This window comes from Mesoplodon densirostris, chromosome 4 (genome assembly GCF_025265405.1).
Source record: "Mesoplodon densirostris isolate mMesDen1 chromosome 4, mMesDen1 primary haplotype, whole genome shotgun sequence".
NCBI classification, from domain to species: Eukaryota; Metazoa; Chordata; class Mammalia; order Artiodactyla; family Ziphiidae; genus Mesoplodon; species Mesoplodon densirostris.
This window is the reverse complement of record NC_082664.1, coordinates 180,244,568-180,267,658: the sequence shown is the minus strand read 5'-3', so window position 1 is coordinate 180,267,658 and position 23,091 is coordinate 180,244,568. Positions and strand designations below refer to the sequence as shown.

General features: G+C 38.0%; 1 protein-coding gene across 3 annotated transcripts in view; it reads right to left on the bottom strand.

The window, feature by feature from the left end:
- The window catches only part of SLC39A12 (solute carrier family 39 member 12), a 72,808-nt gene that overhangs the window by 30,505 nt on the left and 19,212 nt on the right, over window positions 1-23,091 (bottom strand). The window contains exons 3-8 of one of the 3 annotated variants that reach the window (XM_060095495.1): window positions 22,070-22,277; window positions 14,865-15,037; window positions 10,506-10,677; window positions 6,541-6,713; window positions 3,689-3,841; window positions 599-709 (exon numbers count right to left, since the gene is read on the bottom strand). In XM_060095495.1, the coding sequence (XP_059951478.1) occupies window positions 599-709; window positions 3,689-3,841; window positions 6,541-6,713; window positions 10,506-10,677; window positions 14,865-15,037; window positions 22,070-22,277 (990 nt within the window). The remainder of the gene's footprint in view (window positions 1-598; window positions 710-3,688; window positions 3,842-6,540; window positions 6,714-10,505; window positions 10,678-14,864; window positions 15,038-22,069; window positions 22,278-23,091) is intronic. The other 2 variants (XM_060095496.1, XM_060095497.1) reach the window with 2 other exon arrangements.

Genomic DNA, 23,091 nt, shown 5'->3' with positions numbered 1-23,091 from the left:
CAGGATTTTTTTTCCCCAAAAAGCTATATATTGTCACAGTATGTAAAGGAATTCAGAGGCAAATATCTAAAACTCCTTTGATGACTGGAAAGATTTGTGAGTTCCTCTTCCTTAAAAAATTTCCTTAAAAAACAGGAAATTCGGGGCTTCCCTGGTGGCGCAGTGGTTGAGAGTCCACCTGCTGACCACACGCCGCGGAGTGGCTGGGCCTGCGCCTCTGGAGCCTGTGCTCCACAAGGGGAGAGGCCACAACAGTGAGAGTACTGCGTACCAGGGGGGAAAAAAAAAAAAAAAAAAAAAAAAAACCTTGTAAACAGAGTGATTAAGGATATGTTTATTATGTCAATCTGATCCACGTGGGTTTCAAAGAGGTGCAGAGAGGAGTGGCTTGAATCCGTGGAAAATGCATTTTCCCCTTGAAAACAGCTTTCAGGTGTTTGGCAAAGTTTTCCAAATAGGATTTATCATGATCAAGAATAGGCAAATCAGGAGTGGATTCTATTAATACTTATCTAGCCTACTGATTCTCATCTATTTATCAAGGAATAAAGGAAAGAAGGTAATCAAATCAGTAGAATACTTCAGGTCAGTAACCTACCAACTGGATAGTTGAAGCAGATTTGCCTCTGCCTGACTGGTCACTTAATTCAGTGTTGAATGCAAGATGGCGGGAATGTCCCATGTGCCCATGAACCAGTGACATGCCCTGCTGGATGAGGATGGTTTAAAATTAGTGCTGAAGCCAGAAGAACACAGGTGCAGCCTTTGTTAATTCCACGGTTCTATTTAACATTTTGCTTATTGGCCAAAGAGGTGGATGACACCAAAAGGGTACTAGGAGAATTTCATCAGGATAAATACTTGCTAAAATGAATGTTTTAGGGCCTAGGACTGCCCTAAAACATCATGCATAGTCTAAATGCTTTAAGAATGCAACTGCAAATTTGGGGTTAGCAGATGCAAACTAATATATATAGTATGGATAAACAACAAGGTCCTACTGTATAGCACAGGGAACTATATTCAATATCCTGTGATAAACCATAATGGGAAAGAATAGAAAAAAGAATACATGTATGTATAACTGAGTTACTTTGCTGTACAGCAGAAATTAATACATTGTAAATCAATTATTCTTCAATAAAAAAAAAGAATGCAACCTCAAAAATTCTAGTCATGATTTACAAAGGCATGAATGGTGGTGATTTTATATTGTCTTTTTATTTACTGCAAAATTAAATTGTGAGTTTTTTCTGATGGAGATACCAAAAGGATGATCATCGAAACCGTACTGTACCCTATAACTACTAAATGAGTATCTCCAGAAAGATAGTCACCAATTAAAGTACTTGTAGCTTCTAAAATATTCACATTTCTTTTCTTTTACACAATATCATGAATCTTAAAATTATGTTCTTAAAACTCTTTTAAGTTCCCTGACAACTCCAAGGACCATCTGAAAAAAATATAATTTTTGAATGTTCAGAATTTATTTCACTCATTTCCATCTGGTTACATTTCTAATAATTATGCACAAGTTGATATGTTGGCTTTCTGAATTAGTTTTTCCAGTCCATGAATGCTAGTCTATTGTGTATAAATGGGGATCTTATTATTGTCTTTAATGCTTAGTTAGATTAGAACTCCTTTTGTGGAGGTTAAGTTCCTAAATTTTTAGAGAAAGTGGGATTCCTAAGTTTTTAAGAAAGTGTTGGGATTGAAACTGTCATTCCTAATTCCTGAATTACTATAGTACCCTAGCTTGGGCCCCAGGCCAAAGAACAACCCTGATTCATTAAAACAGAAAAAATTTCTACAGAATTTTGTTTAAAACCTATTTATTGTGAAAAGTTTCAAATATACAAAAAAGCTAAAAGAACTCTGATGTCAACACTCAGATATTCACTCCCTAGATCCTACGATTGACATTTTATTACACCTATTTTACCACCCATCTATCTATCTACCATCCTTCTATCCATCCATAAACCACCTTATTTTTGATGCATGAGATAGAATTTTTGAATAAATTTAGGGGGGATAATAAACAACAAGTGCTGATATTTTAAAAGATAGTAGTCTTTTAAAAGACTTTTAAAAGATAGTATACCAAAATGTTCATTGCAGCTCTATTTACAATAGCCAGGACATGGAAGCAACCTAAATGTCCATCGACAGATGAATGGATAAAGAAGATTTGGCACATATATACAATGGAATATTACTCAGCCATAAAAAGAAATGAAATTGAGTCATTTGTAGTGAGGTGGATGGACCTAGAGTCTGTCATACAGAGTGAAGTAAGTCAGAAAGAGAAAAACAAATATTGTATGCTAACACATATAAATGGAATCTAAAAAAAAAAAAAGGTCATGAAGAACCTAGGGGCAAGACGGGAATAAAGACACAGACCTACTAGATAATGGACTTGAGGATACTGGGAGAGGGAAGGGTAAGCTGGGACAAAGTGAGAGAGTGGCATGGACATATATACAGTACCAAACGTAAGGTAGATAGATAGTGGGAAGCAGCCACATAGCACAGGGAGATCAGCTCGGTGCTTTGTGACCACTTAGGGGGTGGGATAGGGAGGGTGGGAGGGAGGGAGATGCAAGAGGGAAGAGATATGGGAACATATGTATGTGTATAACTGATTCACTTTGTTATAAAGCAGAAACTAACACACCATTGTAAAGTAATTATACTCCAATAAAGACGTTTAAAAAAAATACCAATAGCATCAGTTACTCAAGGAAAATGACTATAACATATATTGCTTCTGCTTATACCTACAATACCTAATTAATAGAAATTAATAAAGACTTGTTTTCTGAGTAAAAACAAAAAAAGATAGTAGTGTTTGCTTGTTTAAAAGTTTGTTTAAAAGTCTTTTAAAAGATAGTAGTGTTTGCCCAGAGTACAAGCATTTTATAGTATGTGAACAGGAAGAAAGTCAGGGAATAAGTAGAAAACCATGAAGACTGCAGAATCCCAGGACTTTGTAGGGAAAGTTTATTTTAGTCTCCTGGAGCTTTTTGTTTGTTTGTTTGTTTTTTACAAGCATTTATGTTCAAAACTGTTCATCTATTTTCTTATAGGGTAATATATAAGAGCAAAAAGAAACAAAATCTAAAAATAAGCCACACTGCATTTTACATTTCATCATATATGTAGAAATTGATCAAATGCAGGCACAATGAAAGCAATTATTCAAGCTGAAAAAAAGATTTGCTGGAATTCCCACTCCTGAGCTTCTTGTTTGCATAATTTTAAATGTCCTTAAGATAGAAAATGATGCATAATTTTTGGAATTTTCAAAGTTTTTGTTTGCTTGTTCATTTGTTTTGGGTTAAGAAAGATACCCAAAACACAGATTGGTAGCTAGGCCTTTAAACCCCTTCATTCTCAGACATGAAATATTCTCCTGTTTCTAAACTAGCCAGGGAGGTCAAAAAGGAGGCTGTAATAAGTATAGTAATGGGCCAGCAACAGATATTTGAAAAATTAATAATCATGCTTATAGGGAAGCTCTCAGTCAGAATGATCTGTGTGTCCTAGAAATCGGAGTCCCATCCCTTAAATAGACAACCTCATGAAGATGTTAATTACTTTTGAACAAGTATTTCTGAAATAAAAGACAAATATCATGAAGCCCTAACATAAAAGATAAATAAAATTTAAAATATACCTCGGCACTTGGTGATACAAGAAGAATAAAACATTTTTCTATTAAGAAAAATCCATGGATGCCTCCAATTAATCCCAACAGTTTCCAAATATGGCCCTTGTTTTCATGGAAATGCCCAAACTCTGAGGCTTCCTGCTTATGTAAACCAAGAACCTAAAAAGAGACAGAAAGAAATAACTTTTGATGACTTAAATATTATTTAGTAGGTCCATTGTTGAAAATATATTCAATTTCCATTCTGGGGAACCCCATGACAACACCTGAATTCATTCAAAGCCCAGTTTGCTTTTAGATGTATGAATACTTCCACTATATGATTTAATCAGGGCCAAATAAGATGTGAAAAAAGAAAGGAGAGCTTTGAAAAGTTGCTGCTAATGAGTAGACTAAAGCCTAAGCTTATTTCAGCAAGTGGCCTAAATTCTCATACATTCTCAGTCCTTTAGCTGAATTTTTTCCCAGTTCAATCCATCCCAATTTGCACAGCAAAACTTTATAACAAATCTATGTTTTCTATATCCAGAACAAATATAAAGATACATTTCATCCAGGGTTTATTCACCCCATGCCCCACAGCAATTAAAGAAAACTTTTAATAAATGTTCAAATAAGTAAGAAATCCACCTGGAGGACTTTTTCCATTGAGTGCATCCTGTATGCCCAGCAATACTGTCAGCTGTCCGGGACACAAAAGGATACTAGAAAAGCATTAGGAATTTTCCTCTAGTTGACTCATCCCACTGGTTGTCTCATACATTTGTTGACCTCATGATTTCTTGTGAGCTAGTAAATCATAATGTATCATATTCCCTCCCCAGGAGAAGACAGTTTGGGAAATATTGTGGTTTCCATATTTAGGATATTACTAACCATTAAATTTAGAAAAGAAAAAAATTATATGTGTATATGTTCATATAAATAGTGTATAGATATTTATGTACATATGCATATACATATTGATACATATGTATACATATGTATACATATGTGAGTATATGTATGGATCTCCATATACACATTGAGTGTATGGACATAACTAAAGACATATACACATTAGTCCACTTTTTCTTTCGGTAAAGACTTAAAAGGACAGGCACCTAATATTTGGAATTACCATTATGTCACAAAACAGAGGATGTCACATCAGAAAAGAAACCAGAGGAAAACCTCACAATTTCAGAATAAAATGTACATCTTCAAGTTGAATCAATGCAGCTAGTTAAAAGAGGAAATCGTGACAGTGGGATTTTTCTCATTTTTTTCTCATTTCTGTGCAGACATTTAAACACTTGCCTTGCATCACATTCAGGAACCACTGATTTTTCTAGCTTTCCACCACACCTGTACGGCATCTATCTTCCACTTCCCAATAACTTATGTCCTCCTCTCTTTCCTCAAGTAAAGCAACTGCCTTCTCAGTGAAACCCAGCTAAGTTCCCCTCTGTAAATATGTCTCTATAGGGCCGGTGGACAGTCCCACTCCCCACAACGTCCAACCCTGCTGCCTTGGGCTGTGTACTCTCCCACTCGGGGAGACCCAGGCAGCCTTAAGATCCTGTTGTTACTTCCCAGGATCCTGGGCAATGAACAGCTCTGCACCCACTGCAGTGACCTAGAAACAGGCTTCGGCCACCGCCTCAAGCCAGTAAGCCCTGAAATATTTCCTGAAACTTAGATTATAAGGGAAATTAAAACTAATAATGGTTTGTTTCATTTCTCCAATGCTCACTTTGCAATTTTCAGAACACGTAATAATTTTTGAGCCTCTAAGCAACAAGAGGGACCCTGCAGGAAATTGCCAGAGGCTTGTGGAAAATTTTAACATCTCAGACTTTTGTGAGAGGTGGGGGAAATCACTGGCTCATCATTATCCATCATGAGAGGTTTCAGAAGGAATACATAACCTCATCTGAAGAACTTTCTCCCTGAACTCTTTTGCATCTCTGGTTCTAATCCTTTCATCTCTGACAAATAAAGAGCTCCGAAGACTTCAGCAAAGAGCCAGCTCCCTGGAGATTGCATGTTTCTTAAAGGAAATCTAGACGCTAATAGTTGGGCAAGAAAGAGAAATTCATTTTGATGGTTCAAACAAAGAGAGGTTAATGGTGGTGCTATGACAGAGGTGTGGGCAGGTGTCAAGGGTATGAATGAGGGATAATGAGACACCCGTAAACTGGCCACCCCAGGGAACCATTATCACTCTTAGGGCTGAAAGGGCAAAGGGCAAAGGTTGGAAATAACTGAAGCTCAATTACTGAAGCTCAGTGGGAGATGAAGTTAGGGAGGAGGCCTCCTGCAGGAGGTGTATTTCTGCGGGGAATCAGCTGCTTCTAGAGCCAGTGCTGGAGGGAGGGAGCGGGAAAGAGATACCCCTGCCACTCTCTCCTCCTGCCCTGGCTTTTCTGTTGTGCACCCCCTGGGGGAACTCAAACAACAATCCAGCCTGCAAGGGAGCTGAGGGGGTGCAATCTTGGGGGGCAGAAAAGACAGCAGAGAAGAGCAGAGCGTGGAGCTGAGGAGGGTGGGGGCCACCGGAGAGAAACCAGTACATCTTATAGCCCATTCGTTCTTATTTATAGATACGTACACTTCCGGAATGTTTGTTAATAGGAATCCATATCTGATCACATAGTTTTCAATTTCAAAAGTAAGAATAACCTGGTGGATCTAATGATTAATCATCTCTTTTCTCCTACAAGGGCTTTGGGGAAATAATACTGATGATCAAGGAAAACACTGGCCACTGTATCTATGCATCCACGTCACTGTGACATTCGGCATAAACACCTCCAGTGGCACAAAGTAAAGAGAAATTCGAAACACTCCATCTGAAACGGAAAATAGCCGCTTACCTGAGGAATCAGATGGAACAGAGCGTCCCCAGAGAGGGTCCCAACAGCCAGACCCACAAACAGCTGTAAAACGAGCCTATAGCTCTCCTCGCAGCAGTGGAAGAGGATCAGGGTCGTCCCGAGCATGGAGCCCAGCGTGAGCAGCGTCACTGCCACGGTGCTGTAGCCATATTCTGAGCCAAAAAGGAGATGGCAAAACAGTCAGAGCCCCTGTGAGGGCCTCTGCCAGGGAACATGCTAGAAGAATCCAGCCTATACTATAACGGATAGGGATACAAAATTGTTTTGTGAGTGCTATATTGCGTCAAAGGTTTCAAAGTGGGCTTCCCTGGTGGCGCAGTGGTTGAGAGTCCGCCTGCCGATGCAGGGGACACGGGTTCGTGCCCCGGTCTGGGAAGATCTCACATGCCACGGAGCGGCTGGGCCCGTGAGCCATGGCCGCTGAGCCTGCGCCTCCGGAGCCTGTGCTCCGCAACGGGAGAGGCCACAACAGTGAGAGGCCCGCAAAGGTTTCAAGGCTTTAATTTGTAAGGAAAAGAATGAAAAGACTTTCTCCAAATTACTCCGTTGCTTCGAAGTTATCCTGACTATCCCTTATGAAAAAATCACCCTAGCAAGCAAGGAGCCAGCTTACCTCCTACCCCCCAAAAAAATAATTTCTCTCACTTTAAACTACAACCTCTATTGACAGACACTGGTATATTTGTCACTTAATTTCATTTAAACATTTCGAAGGCAAGGAAGCAATGTTACAGAAGGAGCATATAGTTTGGGCCATTGTAGATCAATATTTGTGGACAAAATGAGCACTTTCTTGCAAAAATTCTCAAAATTATTTGTGATGTCAGAAGTGTTTCTTATTCTCAGTGACTAAAACGAGCGATTGTACTGGTAAAAACTGATCAGTCAATGGGTAATGGATGATAATATAAATTTGGACAGCCTACCTTTTGGATTATTGCAATAAGTTTTTAAAACCCCTAAAATTTATTCTGTATTTCTAAGCTTCTAGATTTTTTAAATGTTCAGAAAGTGCAATTTTTTACAATTATTCAAACAGAAACAAATATGTAGGAGGGGAGAAGAAATAAAAGGGTAAAGGAAGAAAGAGAAAGATTAAGAGAAAGAAATGGCTTTCAGAGTCAAGTATATATGATTTGGGGATAAAGAGTATTCACACACCATTTTCCTTTGGTTGCAGATATTCAGAGCGAATACTCTGTTTCAACTCAGAAGTTACTAATGTCAGGCCAAATGGTTTGTAAACAAGGAAGGTAGGTAATTACAAAATTAAACTATCATTTCCTTTCGTGACCACAGATAGATAAAAAATCAAACAATTTCAGCTATCATACTATTGCACTTAGAGCCCGTTGTGGATTTTAAGAAATTACCATCTTAAAATGTGTTATAATTGAAGATGTTGCATCCTCATCATTCTTGTACTTTTCTGGGACAGTCATTCTCCACAGTAGGTCATGTTAATGACACTAGCGGGTAAGATGACAATAGGCTTGTGATGTGACGAGGACCTTTATCGAAGTATAAGCTCTAAATTATACAGAGATCGAACATTAAAATAAAGTTGGTAGTGTACTCGGAGGAGGCAAAAAACTTTCACACTTTGAGTTTTCCCACTCTCACCGCTACTCCTAGGCTGCTAGGGAAATCTATAAAACGGCTGTTGTTCAACAGATACAGAGTTTCAGTTTTGCAAGATGAGGCATTTCTAGAGATCTGTTGCAGAGCAATGTGAAAATATTTAATACTACCGAACCATACACTTAAAAGGGTTGAGATGGTAAATTGCATGTATCTTTTACGATATTAAAAAAAAATAACAGAAATAGTCTGGAATGATCATACACCTGCCTAGAGGTTTTATTTTGCTCTAATTTAATACCTACGTTGTTAAAAAATCCCTAGGGATATTTAACCAAGTTTCACATCCCATTCTTCCACAAATAGACTCTCAGTGGGAAAGTGATTCTTCTTGACTAACAGATAAATTAAAGACCTTTGAAGTTTAACCTGAGCACCTGGGTGCCTAATAAAGTTCAAAGTTGCCACATTTTTATGGTGGCTACAAAAGATCAGAAAATGTCAGGAACTCAGCAAGGACAAATTAGGGGCTGACATTTCCCAGGCAAAAGGCAAAGTTTCAAGTTCTTTAATTCTTCTACTTTCCCCATTGTCTTGAGGGCAGCTACAGTGTGGTTTTGGAAGAGAAAGGATGTTTCCTTCCTTGGGAGCTTGTACATCTTTCTTGATTGGAGTCAGATGTGATATAAATCTTTCCCATCCCTACAACAGTACTGGACCTACCAACTAAATTCTTAACCAAACCTGAGCAGCTTCTTTGAACAGGTCTGAAATGATTTCTACACGGCCAGAGCATTCTTTCCTGGAAATTCAATTGAAGGTGGTGCTTAGGGGTTGAGTTTCAGCATACTGAACACTGTGTTCTAAATAACGTCTCCCTGTGTCTTCCCCTCTTTAATGTCTTACATTCCTGTAATTTCAAAAGGCCAACAACACAAACCTTTCTCTTTAGTTATATGATGCAACCGTTTAAATTGAGGACGGTGATGTTTTTCTAGGTTCTTTTAGTGAGTATGACTTGTTTGGATTTTTCTCAGGAAGACTATTTCCTAGAAGGGTCTAGAAGTTAATTAAAAAGGGAATTAAGCTTTTTTCATGGATCTTCAGTCCAAAACCCTGTTTCCAATTGGCCTGTATAACCAGACCCCGTGCCAGGGAGGTGTCTGGTTATACAGATCCATTTTTGAGCCATCACTGACCACAAGGTGTTGAATTATTTAGCTGCTCACTTTTAATGAAGTTTTTTTTCCTCTCCGTGAATGTGGAGTCTTAGATGTATGGACCTGGCATGTTTTTATTCACAATCTTCAAATGAATCACTCAATGTAGAATCCATTATGAGTTAGAAATAAGTAACTGAACAATTTTGCTATGACGGGCATTGCAGACTACCTCAAAGAGAAAGAAAAGCAGTTCTGAAAAATGTGTAAGGCCCTCAGATCAATGGTAATATTTTAAATATAGTTAAATGTCATATTTTTACTATCCATCATAGATGTTCTTAGGCCACCACTTTTTTTTCTTTTGACTTTTAAATGTCAGGTGCTTTAAATTTACAGAATGCATTTTTGTATGCATTAGCCCATTGGAACTGGACTGGTATACTGTGAAGTCTTAGAGTAGTGCTCACATACTGCAGTGATGTTATGGGTCACAGGTGAGTGTGAATATTGATCCTTTCACTTCCACAACCGGGAGGCTGGCACCTCCTTGCACTGGTCACCTCCCTCCCAGAACAGCCTCCTTGGTTTAACCCAATGTGCCTTCATTTTTACTGTGTGCCATCATGTGGAAATGGATAGGAAGCCCTGTAATATCACTGCTTCCCACTGTGCAGAGAAAGAGACAGGCTTGGGATATAAAGAGATTCCTGAAGATCACAGAGTTGGCTGGGGAAAGAAGGCATGCCTCAGCTCTGCATTTCTGATCCCAGCACTGATGTTCTTTCTCATATACCATGCCACATCTCAACTATGGACTTTGAAGTTGGTCCATGCTTGAGTCAAATACAGGGGACAAACTTGATTTATATAAGCTATACACAAAATATAAAATATTCGTTGAAAGGCAGTATAGCATAGGTGGTTAAAAACAGCTTGTCTGGGTTTGAATCCCAGCTCTATCACTTACCAGCTGTGTGTCCGTGGGCAAGTCACTTAACTTCTCTGTGCTTCAGTTTCCTCATCTCTAAAGTGAGGATAATAATAATAATTTCTAGCTGGTGGCACTGTGTGAGGACTCAGTGAGCTGATCAATGTAAAATGCTTAGAGCGGTGCCTGGTATACAGTACGTATCCTTCACTTACCAACATTATTGCATACACTGTGTGCATTAGCTCTCCGAGTAAAGAACCAGAACTTACTCTCTGGAGCGGGGGGTGCCAGCTTTGCTTGTTGGTCCTGGGGCAGCTGGCAAGAGCAGCTCAGCAATTGCTGGATGATTCCTGGACTCATTTGCTTAAAGTCCTCCTTAGAAATGGCTGAAAGCTTGTTCTGTAGAAATATCTCCATGAATTGTCCAGCAGAGAAGCAAGTCTGTAGGAGGAAGAACATACACTGTTAACCATCCTCAGCACTGAACCAAATTCCCCATCGACTACCATCCTTGAGGAGTCAGAACTAAGTGGAAAGGGGATGTGGGAACAGATGTATATGTATGACTGATTCACTTTGTTATAAAGCAGAAACTAATTTTTAAAATTAATTAATTAATTAATTAATTAATTTTTTAAAAAAAGAAAGAACTAAGCGGAAGGGTTCAAGTCAACCTTCCACACGAAGCCATTACTGTGTGTGTCTCCCGGAAGCCTTTTGTCCATAACTAATTCCCCAGGATTATCTTTCATCTCTGATTAAAGCAGCTGTATCTCACTTTCATTCTGAGTATTATATAGTAGGAGTTTTGCACACTTTTGTCTTTCCTGAAGAGATGCACCGTGTTTTACAATGTGTTGGACAGTGTTCTAACCAGCAGCCTAAGGAAACCTTGAAGGGGGATGGCTTTGTATTATGAACAAAGCTAAGACTTCACAGGATAAACAGGAGCTCTGAGGTAATGAGGTCATCGTCTTTAATATTCTCTGATTTAGTAAGCCTTTGTAGGCAACATACATTTTCAAAAGCAGTAAAAGTAAAGGTAATATTTTTAAAAGTGAATGCTGTATCAACTCGCTGGTGTGTAAACACTGAACGATATGGCTACCTCTGTCCCGTGACAGCCTTCCACCACAAAAACAATTGAAATCACTGTTATTGCCTACTGATTTCACTAATTTTTATCTAGATCTTTGTGATTTTTTTCATATTGTATAGGGATATTTATGAGATAAGAAGTAGAAACAGACAACAAATGAAACGGGTCTCTAAAAATTGCCTCAAAGCATCTGTCCATTTCAGAAGTGTTAAGGGCTGACATTTTGTGCATCAAAAATTACACTGACAAGTTTTCATACGTGGATGAGAAGGGTGTATAGTTTCACTAGCACAAATGCGTATCTTCTACTGAAATAAGACCCCAATGCAAGATCAGTGTGATCTTTAGTTACAGTAAGGTATCTTTAAAAAAGTCAGCGATGTATACAAGGATTGTCTGATCTGCCATGCTGTAGAAAGTAGGGATTTTGAACAAAGGCACATGGCTAATCAGAAAATAATGATGACACATTTGCTGGATTCTCCCACACAAAAATCCTTTGGGATGATTCCAAGGGTTAAAAAAGCTTTATCTTGATTGGGAGATGTTTGGTTGCATGGAACAGAACCTACTCAAACTAGCAGACACCAAGAGGAGGATGCATGAAGCTTACAGAGGATGTGTGCGATGGGAAGGACAGCCACATTTCAAGAGGAACTGAACCGGAAGCTGGAAAATTAGAACCAATGACTTTTCTCTGTCTCTTTGGGGCTTAGTATTTTCTTCTTTCTCTTTCCCTCTGCAGACATCTACTTCCTTTCAAAGTCTGGTCTTCTCTCTTTAATAAACACATGGCCATATAAGCCCTGACCCTAAGGTGACCTTTTCATCCAAGAACTGAAAATTGGATTGAGTCTGCAAACCCTGACAGATCTGATTGGCTCAGCAAAGCTATAGATGGGTTTTCTTGGTCAAATACCCATTTGATTCCATCAGTTTTGCCCCTGAGATAGGAGGTGGGGCCATGCTCTTCAAACATGGCTTCTGGACCCAGCACTGTGGGTGAGAAAGCCATTTCTCAGAAAGGGATTGGGCAAGAACTCCCAAAGCTTTCTACTACAAGAAGCAGCAGCAGAAAGCTAAACTTGTGATTTTTTTCCCTTTATCAAACTAATTTACACCAAAGACAATAGTCCCTTTTGTATCATTTATTAATCATGGAATAGAATTACTTCATCATTAAAAATACTGGCAACACTAAAGGGAAACTAACAACAAACTTCTGATAATGAATCCTTCATAATAAACATTCTCATTGAAAAATGCCTGCCTGGGAAGTAAGAGAGTGGAAAGATAAACATGAAAAGAATGCCATGCATCTTCCCGCAGTTCACTGTCAAGGAACTGAATAGTTTCTAGTTTTAGAATACCTTCTCATAGAGTAAGGTTATTCTATTATAAGCTTCTATGCCCTTGATATTTACTTGCTGTTCCTGTACTATTTAGGTTATTGTTGCATTAAATTTCTTCTGAAATCACTAACACAAATGTCCTTAAAGGGGATTCATTATATCCTATAAAATTTTGGTAGACAAAACGTTTTTCATGAAGAAGAAAACAGAATGGAAATTTAGATTATCAATAACCTTTGAAATAGCTTTATTCCTTCACATAAAACTTCAACATACTTGTACACTTGTGTTGACATCATCAGATTTCTGTGGAAACTTTACAAACACATTCTGAAGTGTTGCTTCTGGAACTTTAGTTTTGAGAATCCCTTGGAGGGCTTGTTAAAAGACAGGGTGATGGACTCCACAATTGTAGGGTATAATTCAGTAGATTCTGGGGTGGGACCTGAGAATTTCCATTTCCAACAAGGTCCCAGGTGCTGCTGATACTGCTGGTCCAGGGACAACACTTTGAGAATCACTGGTCTAAATAATATAGGCAGTATCTCCAGATCTAGCCTCTTACCTTAGGGTCCCCTCAAAAGTCACAAAGAAAGTGACATGTTGGAACAGAGAAGAATTGAGAAAGAGGTTGTTTCATTTATCTTGCAGAGTCAGTACAGAAAATGATTATTACTGCTCTTAGAAGATGCATGCCTTAAGTAGGTAACCCCTAAATTTTGAGACATAACGTTCATTCTTTATGCAAATAGGGTCTCCATCAGACAAATGGGTTCCCTTCTAAGAGCTGGTCCTGAAGAAATATTTAAAGAGATTTCACAAATAAGGATTAATATAGGCATCAACTCTTGTTACCTTCAGTTGAATACACTAGGTGTGAGTTTGAGAGAATCAGCTTTAATTGATGCGTTTGATATGGGGCCTAATTAATAGAAATTCACTTTTTAAAATATATCGTAGCAAAAATATGTGATAATGCCCAATCATTCATAACTTACAGGAGCGACCTTCACTATTGTTAGGAATATTTAAGGAATTTTGCTCTTTTAAAATACAGACTGTGCTTAATAGGAATAGTAACTCATCCAAGATATAAATACCAAAATTGTTTTATTTCTTTAAATCAACATTTTTCAAACAACATAGTTGTTCAGAGCACAGAATATGCCATCAGACAACCTATGTATATACCTCAGTTTCTGTAAACTCAAGCAACTACTTATTAGCTCCATGCCTCAATTTCCTAATCTGTAGGATGCAATCATATAACCTAACTTCATACAACTGTTGTAATAATTATATGAAGAATGCAGGTGAAATTGTGCAGTGTCTAATACATAGTATTAATTTACTCATTAAATGTAAGCCATTATCATGGAATATCAATTTTTCAAGATTTTAAATAATAAGGGCAGGGAAGGTTTCTATGTGTAACAGAGTCTGAAAAATGCTGGATCCAATAAGATTACAGAATTTTATTTACTAAAGGATCTCCCCAGACACATTAATATGCTACAGTGCAATATGTATCTTCAGTATTTCCCAGTTAGATTTGACCATAGCACCCCTTTTCAAGAATTATCTAGGTAGACTAGTGAATGTACTTTGGAACACAACTTTAGGAAATAAGAATATGAACATGTTTATAGGCTCATATATCACCTTTTCTCAAAAACCTTCTCAGGGCTACCTACTATACAAATATTTATCTGTTGCTCAAAATCCAAAGTAATCTCTTCATAATCTAATCTAACTTTAAAGTGTTCATTCATCATTGTAAGTTTTTATATAATGTCTATATCCTCCCACTACCCTGTTAGCTCCATAGAAGCCGTGCCTATTTTTGTTCAGTTATCTTTCCCTGGTGCCCATGATGGTGACTAGCACATAGTAAATGCTCACAGGTCTGCTGAATTAATTATTCATGCATTCAGTACGGACCCAGTGGAGGAAAGAGTAATATATATCATTCTCCTAAATATCTTGACCTCAAGTTTATGTCTATAGAGACCCACTTGTAAAAAGAAAAAAACCCTGCCCACACTGTGGAAATAGAATATTTTTACATTTAAGGAAATCTACATTATCCTTTAACTTTTCAACAACTCTTAGAGAATGTTCACAGCTACTTCCTTTGACAATAGCAAATGATGGTACAAGAGGAATAATGACAATACCTGATCCCAGGAAATTGGACTGTCATCTGATCCTGGGTCCTCGGATACAGATAGATTAGGGTAGGCCCAATCATGGATTGTTAGGTTGTTTTGTTCCCTTTGAAGTTGATGGATTCTATCTTTTCTGATACAGGTATTTTTAGTCCAGAGAGTGTTGAGGAGTTGGTCTAGTTCTAGAAATTTCATACAAAATCTGGTGTCACATAGAATAAAGACAGGCCAGTTTCAGAATAATCACAATTTCACACGGCCACAGCATAGATATTTACTAAGTAAATTTCTAAGTTCTAAGGAAAAGCCAAGGTTTTACTCTGAACAAGAACAGAGAGCATTTAGGGACTTCCCTGGTGGTCCAGTGGTTAAGACCCTGTGCTTCCAATACAGAGGGTACAGGTTCAATCCCTGGTCAGGGAACTAAGATCCCACATGCTGCACGGCATGGTCAAAAAAAAAAAAAAAAAGAATAAAGAATATTTATACTTCACATGGTTAATGATTCTCTCACAAGATCTTGAGATCTTAGGGCTGAACCATGATGAAATGAGCAATTCCAAAAATGGAGTGCCTTCTGATAAGACAACTAATTCTTTTTCTAGGTGTTCCCTATAAAAATATAAACAAAAGATGAAACTGATTTAATCCTTAGAAAATTTATTCCCTTTAGGCACTATACATCCTTAGTAGATTAACTATAACTTTAATGTAAAGCCAATCTAATCATTTTCCTCTTCAGTGTTTAATGCAGGAAAGAAACAGGAATTGAAAAACAGCTGAGATTACTGGGACAAACGAGACTTTGTTTTCTAATGCTACTGTGGTATGGTTGTCAGTTTGCAGACTGCAGTTTAGTTTTCCCTTGGTACAGCTGTAGCCTTAAAAAATGATACCTCTGGTGTTTTCCTAAATGTTACCATCAGTAGTAGGAAAACTGAAAACTATAATTACTACAATATTTTACTTTAAATGGCCAGTTTCAATAACAACAACAACAAAAAAAGAGAGAGAGACCTGCAAAGAAATGGAAAAGTGTGACTCAGAGTCAGGGAAAAAAGCAGTCAATAAATATGTATCTGAGTATTCCCAGATGTTGGATTTACCAGATGAAGACTTCAAAGCAGTCATTATAAGTATGTTCAAGGAACTAAAGAGAATAATATTTGAGAAATTAAAGGAAAGTATGACAATAATAAATTAACAAATAGCAATTTCTAATCAGGAGATCAAAACCATATAAAAGTCTAAATGGAAATTCTGGAGCAGAAGAACAGAATAAATGAAGTGAAAAATTAACTAGAGGAGTGCAACAGCATATTGAGATGGTAGAAGAAAGAATTGCTGAATATGGGGATAAATTAATAGAAATAATCTAATCTGAAGAACAAAGAGAAAAAGAAAGAACAAGTCTCAGAGACCTGTGGGAAACAGCAAATATACTGACCCATATGTAGTGGCAGTCACTTGGAGAGAAGAAAGAGAAAGAAGTAGAAAAAGATACTGGAGAAAATAATGGTTAAAAACTTTCTGGGGGCCTCCCTGGTGGCGCAGTGGTTAAGAGTCCGCCTGCTGATGCAGGGGATACGGGTTCGTGCCCCGGTCTGGGAGGATCCCATATGCCGCGGAGCGGCTGGGCCCGTGAGCCATGGCCGCTGGGCCTGCGCATCCGGAGCCTGTGCTCCGCAACGGGAGAAGCCACAACAGTGAGAGGCCCACATACCGCAAAAAAAAAAAAAAAAAAAAAACTTTCTGAATTTGATGTAAAGCCTTAATCTACAATGTTCAAAAAATTCATCAGAGGGAATTCCCTGGTGGTCCAGTGGCTAGGACTCCATGCTCTCACTGTCAAGGTCCCAGGTTGGGGAAATAATATGGGGCATGGTCAAAAAACAAACAAACAAACAAAACAAAACAAAAAGAAGCTCATCAGACATCAAGTAGGATAAATATAAAAGATTCAAACCCAGACATAGTCAAACGGTTGAAAGTCAAAGACAAAGATATATCTTGAAAGCAGTGATGGAAAAATGACTCATCACATACCAGGGAGCATTGATACAATCAATAGCTGACTTCCCATCTGAAAAATAGAGGCCAGAAAGTAGTGGAATAAGATGTTCAAAATTCTGAAAGAAAAAACTGTCAATTACGGATTTAATATCCAGCAAAACAACCCTTCAAAAATGAAGGTGAGGAAGCAACCTAGGTGTCCATCGACAGATGAATGAATAAAGAAGATGTGGCTCATATATACAATGGAATATTACTCAGCCATAAAAAGAAATTAAATTGAGTTATTTGTAGTGAGGTGAATGGACCTAGAGTCTGTCATACGGAGTGAAGTAAGTCAGAAAGAGAAAATACTGTATGCTAATACATATATATGGAATCTAAAAAAAAAAAAAAAAGGTTCTGAAGAACCTAGGGGCAGGAGAGGAATAAAGATGCAGACATAGAGAAAAGACTTGAGGACACGGGGAGGGGGAAGGGTAAGGTGGGATGAAGTGAGAGAGCATCATGGACATATATACACTACCAAATGTAAAATAGATGGCTAGTGGGAAGCAGCCACAGAGCACAGGGAGATCAGCTTGGTGCTTTGTGACCACCTAGAGGGGTGGGATAGGGAGGGTGGGAGGGAGATGCAAGAGGGAGGAGATATGGGGATAGATGTATACATAAAGCTGATTCACTTTGTTATACAGCAGAAACTAACACCATTGTAAAGCAATTATACTCCAATAAAGATGTTAAAAAATAATATAAATAATAAATGAATTTTAAAAATGAAGGTGAAATAAAATTATTCCCAGATAAACAATGAATGGAGAATTCATTGGTACCCGAACTGTCTTATAAGAAACACTAGATGAAGTTATTTAAGCTGAAAAGAAATGATCTGAATGGTAAGTCAAGTCCACAGGAAGAAATGAAGAGTACTAGAAATATAAATATGTGGGTTAATATAAAAGACTATAAATATATTTCTTTATCATTGTTCTCTCAACTCAATGAGGAAACAAACTTTTCTTTCAAAGTCTAGAACATGATAAGGGTACAGACCATTCTCAAAATATTTACCATTATATTGGGGTTATTAAGCAATGTAATTAGATGACAAAGAAAAGATACACACGAATTGAAAAAGAAGAGGCAAAACTGTCTGAAAACTAAAAAATTAGGGCAAAATAAAATGAAATATTTAATCATGGGACAGGTTATAAAATTAATCTATAAAGAATCACTAACCTTCACATAGACAATGACCAGTTAGAAGCTGTAATGAAAGAGAGGACCCCAGGTAAGAGAGCCAAAAGGAAGGTTAAATGCCTAGGTATAAATGTACCAGGAAATGTCTAAAACCTATGTGAGGGAAATAATAAAACACTCCACAAAAGCACACATGTAGATATGCACAAACAGAAACACTATGGGATATAAAAATGCAACATCTTATAAATATCATTTCTAAGTTACTTTATAATTATTTTGCAATTATAATAAAATTATCACAGGGTTATTTTTTCCCAGAGCTTGACAGTTAGGTGATATTTGTTAGGAAGAGTGAATAAGCCAGGAAGACCCTGAAAAGAAGAGCAATGAAGAAGGCTAGCTCTATCAGAAATTAAAATATACTATAAAGCCACTATAAGTAAAACAGTACAGTACTGGCACATGCATAGACAAGTGGGCCAATAGAACAGAATGGAAAAGAGAAATAGACCTGATTGCATTTATCATTTTATTATATAAAAGAAGCATCTCAAACCAGTGGAGGAAATAATTTCCACTGCATTTTAAATAAAAGGTATAAAGAAAACTGCATAGTCGTACAGAGAAAATAAACTGGATCTAATCCTCACAACATGCACCAGAATTAATCCTAAATGGATCAGAAATGCAAGCATACAAGTACTAGAAGAAAACACAAGTAACTTCTTCTATAACCTGGGAATGTGGGAAACTTTCTCAACTCTAACTCAAAATCCAAAAGCAATAAGAGAAAAGTTTGATTAATTGGTTTATATAAAGATAAAAAATATTTGGAGAAACAATTATCCCAGCTTAGGCAGAAAATGTACAAGATGAACCTGGAATATTTTATACTGGAGAGCAAGGGAGATATAAAATGTGTTAAGGGTTTTGACAAAGGACTTACAGCCACCTTGAATAAGATTCCACTTCTCAAAGAGGGAACGATCTGAGTATCAAAAGGATAATAATGACAATAGATTGAGAGATAAGAAATCATAATGATATAAAAAGAAAAGCTCATTGTTCCTTGAAGGATGCAAGGAAAATGTTATTATTTTGTAAAGTGGTAAATTAAAGAATCAAGAGTTTACCCTTACTTTCCTTTAAGAACCTCAATAAAATGAAATTATGGTGAGGGAAAGATTTTCCACTAAAGAATTATTACACGGAAACATGAAGAAGAACTGAGAGAATTAGAAGATCACCACTGTGTAAGCCCCAAACAATTGATCAATCTAGGCAATGACCATCAATAGCTTATAACTTCTCAGAAAGAGACAACCAGATGTTATGTGTTGCCAATGGAAGATACCAACGATCAGACTGTAGCCCCAAATAAATAAGCAACCTAAAACTAATCAAACCTCTACGTATAAAAATCAATATACACGAAACACGGTGCATAGAAACACATGTAAGGGACTTCCCTGGTGGCACAGTGGTTAAGAATCTGCCTGCCAATGCAGGGGGCATGGATTCGAGCCCTGGTCCGGGAAGATCCCACATGCCACGGAGCAACTAAGCCCGTGCGCCACAACTACTGAGCCTGCGCTCTAGAGCCCACAAGCCACAACTACTGAGCCCGTGCGCCACAACTACTGAAGCCTGCGTGCCTAAAGTCTATGCTCCTCAACAAGAGAAGCCACCGAAATGAGAAGTCCACGCATGGCAACGAAGAGCAGCCCCCGCTCACTGCAGCTAGAGAAAGCCCGTGCACAGCAACGGAGACCCAGGGCAGCCAAAAATAAATAAATAAATTAATTAATTAAAAAAAAAGAAACACATGTAAAATGAGTAGGAATGCAATCAGCAAAATCCAGATGGGATAAATGATCCCTTTTTGTTTTTTTCAACAAAAAATTTGCAACAAAATAGAATGGAGGGGAAGGGCATGACACCTATCAAAAGTAAAACGTCAGAGACATACCAACAATTCACATTTTATGGACCTTATTTACATCTTGGTTCAATAAAAACTAAAAATATTTTTTAAAAAGCAGAAAAACGTGAACATGAAGGAAATTTTTATGATATTAAGGAATCATTCATTTTTTTTAGCTGTGATGATGCTTTTTAAAAAATCCTCCTCTTTTAGAGATTCATACAGAAATATGTACAGGTTGATTGCTTCAAAATAATCAAGTGATTGGGAGAGGATGCAGGCAAATATAAGATTATCCAATTGCTGCTAATTGTTAAGGCTGGGGACTGTGTACATGGGGGTACACTATTTTATTGTTTCTACTTTTGTTTATGTTTAACAATCTCTATAATAAAAACATTTTTAAAAAAATTAAAAATACTATACTTTTTCCCCCCCTACCCCAAAATACAATTAGTATCAGTAGAGCCCTACCTCAGAGGCAGTTGTTAGAAAAAAAAAAAAACGCCTTGGGGCCTCTAGAATAAGCATCTAATTGCACTGGGATGGGATGGAATTCTGACTTCTCAAATGCAAAAGTGGCTGCTTTGTGCCCAAGTGGGTGATACTGAACACCTCTCACAATAAACAATTATTTTAGTTTTTTATCCAGGGTCCATGATGGTCAATATCTAGACAACTTGCCTTGATCTTACAGTACAGCTTGCCTCTAACTGTATTCTGTATTCCGGTCTGATGGCTCTTCCTATTTCTTATAGTGACTGAGCCTTCAAGTGGCATACATTTTTACTTGAAAAGGGAAATCATTACATTCCTTCGGCTGATATGTAAACTGCCCTGCTAAAACTCAATCACTCAAAATCTGAATTTAGCAATTCCTGTTTGCTACATCAAAATCATTCTCAGCGTAGCATGCTTTTCCCCGGCCTATTTCCTAGTGATGACCTCTAGGTAACACGATTGAATTATACTTTAACTTTCATCTTAATAAAGATTTCTTTCTCTCATTTCTTAAAGCAAATACAAACGAATTGCAGAAAAACACACCTGTCGTTCAGTGGGTTCGACAAACAAGTCAGAGAAAGTTCTGCATGGATTGTATGATTCCTAGCTCTTGATTCCTTTCAGAGTTGGAAGATTTATCTACATCATGAGGGTGTTGCTGGTACCTTGGAAAATTTGTATTTCTCTTCTACGTTGTGACTTCCCAAGAGGAAGTATGTGGCCTTGGTGTGTGTGCAAAGCAGGGCATTCTGATGCAGATGAAAAAATAAGTCATTTCACTCTTAATGTCTTGTCAAGTACAAAGAAATGCGTGAAACACAGATTCTGATTCCTTTCGTGATGTCTTATTTTACCTCAGATCCCTCAAATGCTGGCTGTCACGAATGTAGCCAGCATGCGTATTTTACAGTACTTTTTTTTTTTTTTGGCGGTACGCGAGCCTCTCACTGTTGTGGCCTCTCCCGTTGCAGAGCACAGGCTCCGGACGCGCAGGCTCAGCAGCCATGGCTCACGGGCCCAGACGCTCCGCGGCACGTGGGATCTTCCCGGACCGGGGCACGAACCCGTGTCCCCTGCATCGGCAGGCAGACCCTCAACCACTGCGCCACTAGGGAAGCCCCTACAGTACTTTTATTTAACATTAAATGACTTACTTTTATGGCTCCAAGCAAACGGCTAGCAAGCCTCTTGCACCCTTTAGAATACTATTGTATCCTTCTACATGACACTCTGTCCCCCCGGGCCCAGCACTTCATACCACACAGGAAAGTGTTCAGTTAGTACTAGTAGCAGATCATAAAAATCTCTCCCTCTGGCTCTCCATCCACAATTTCATCATCCCTGCTCAAAGGAGCTGAGTGCATATTTTTGCCTTATCACCACATACATATCATAGCATGTCTGCCCTGAAAAGGCCCCCTGGGCTGTCTCACTACATGCTGAGATTAAAAGGGTGTTTAAAACATACCTGGACAAATTCAGTCATCGCAATGATTCTGCTTTTGTTTTTGGCACAGTTTATATTTAGTAGGTGTGACTGGGAAGTGAAATTCATGAAAAGCATCCTTACCTGATAGATGGAGAGTATTTGTACTATTCAAGGAACTGAAAATATATTCTGTAAAATAGTCTGGGGATGGCAAGTTTCTTTGTCCCAGACAAACACCTTGGAGGGACAAAGCAATGATTGTCTCCGCCAACTGAGGAAGTGTATTTTCATTGGCACCATCACTGCTTGAGATACCAGCTTTTTTCTGCAGCACTTTGGTTTCCATACACTGAAATCAGACACAAAGTAAAAAGAAAATTTTAACTTCTGAAATTATTCTGATTAGAACATCTCTAGGATTTCCCCCAAAGACAAGGAATCATTCTTCTAAAAGAGGAGTGAACTGTTGGTGGGAATGTGCCTACCACCATTCTCTAGTCTCAGATAGAACTCTATCTGGAAAATACTTGTTTCTTTCATCTGCCATGACACTGAATTTTCTAACTCCCATCCCATTGATTCTTATGTCTAAGCTTTCTCATTGTCCTACTGTAGAGCACAGGGAACTATATTCAGTATCCTATGATAAAACATAATGGAAAACAATATAAAAAAGAATACACATATATATATGTATAACTGAGTCACGTTGCTGTACAGCAGTAATTAACACCACATTGTAAATCAACTACACTTCAATAAAATTTAAAAAATAAATTTCCCCTTAAGGCCCCAGAGAAACCACTGAATATTATCAACAAGAGAATCGTACAATAAGGTAGGTTACAGAAATGTCACTCAGGTGGCAAAGTAGTAAATGGATTGACAGGGTTAGAACTTGAGGGCAAGAAGTCTAGTTAAGAAGTTATTGATTAATCCTAAATATCTCATGACCTAAGACGGTAGGACTACACATGGAAAGAAGCAGATGCATTTGAAGAATATTAAGAAGTTAGCCTTGGAAGACAATGTGGAGTGCAGAGACAAAAATGACTCTGGTTTCTGGGTTTGACAACTGTATAATGGTAATACCGCCCACTATCCCACAAATTCTCCCCCCAAATACCCAGCATATATCTGGCGCTTCCCTAGGTACTGGAAAT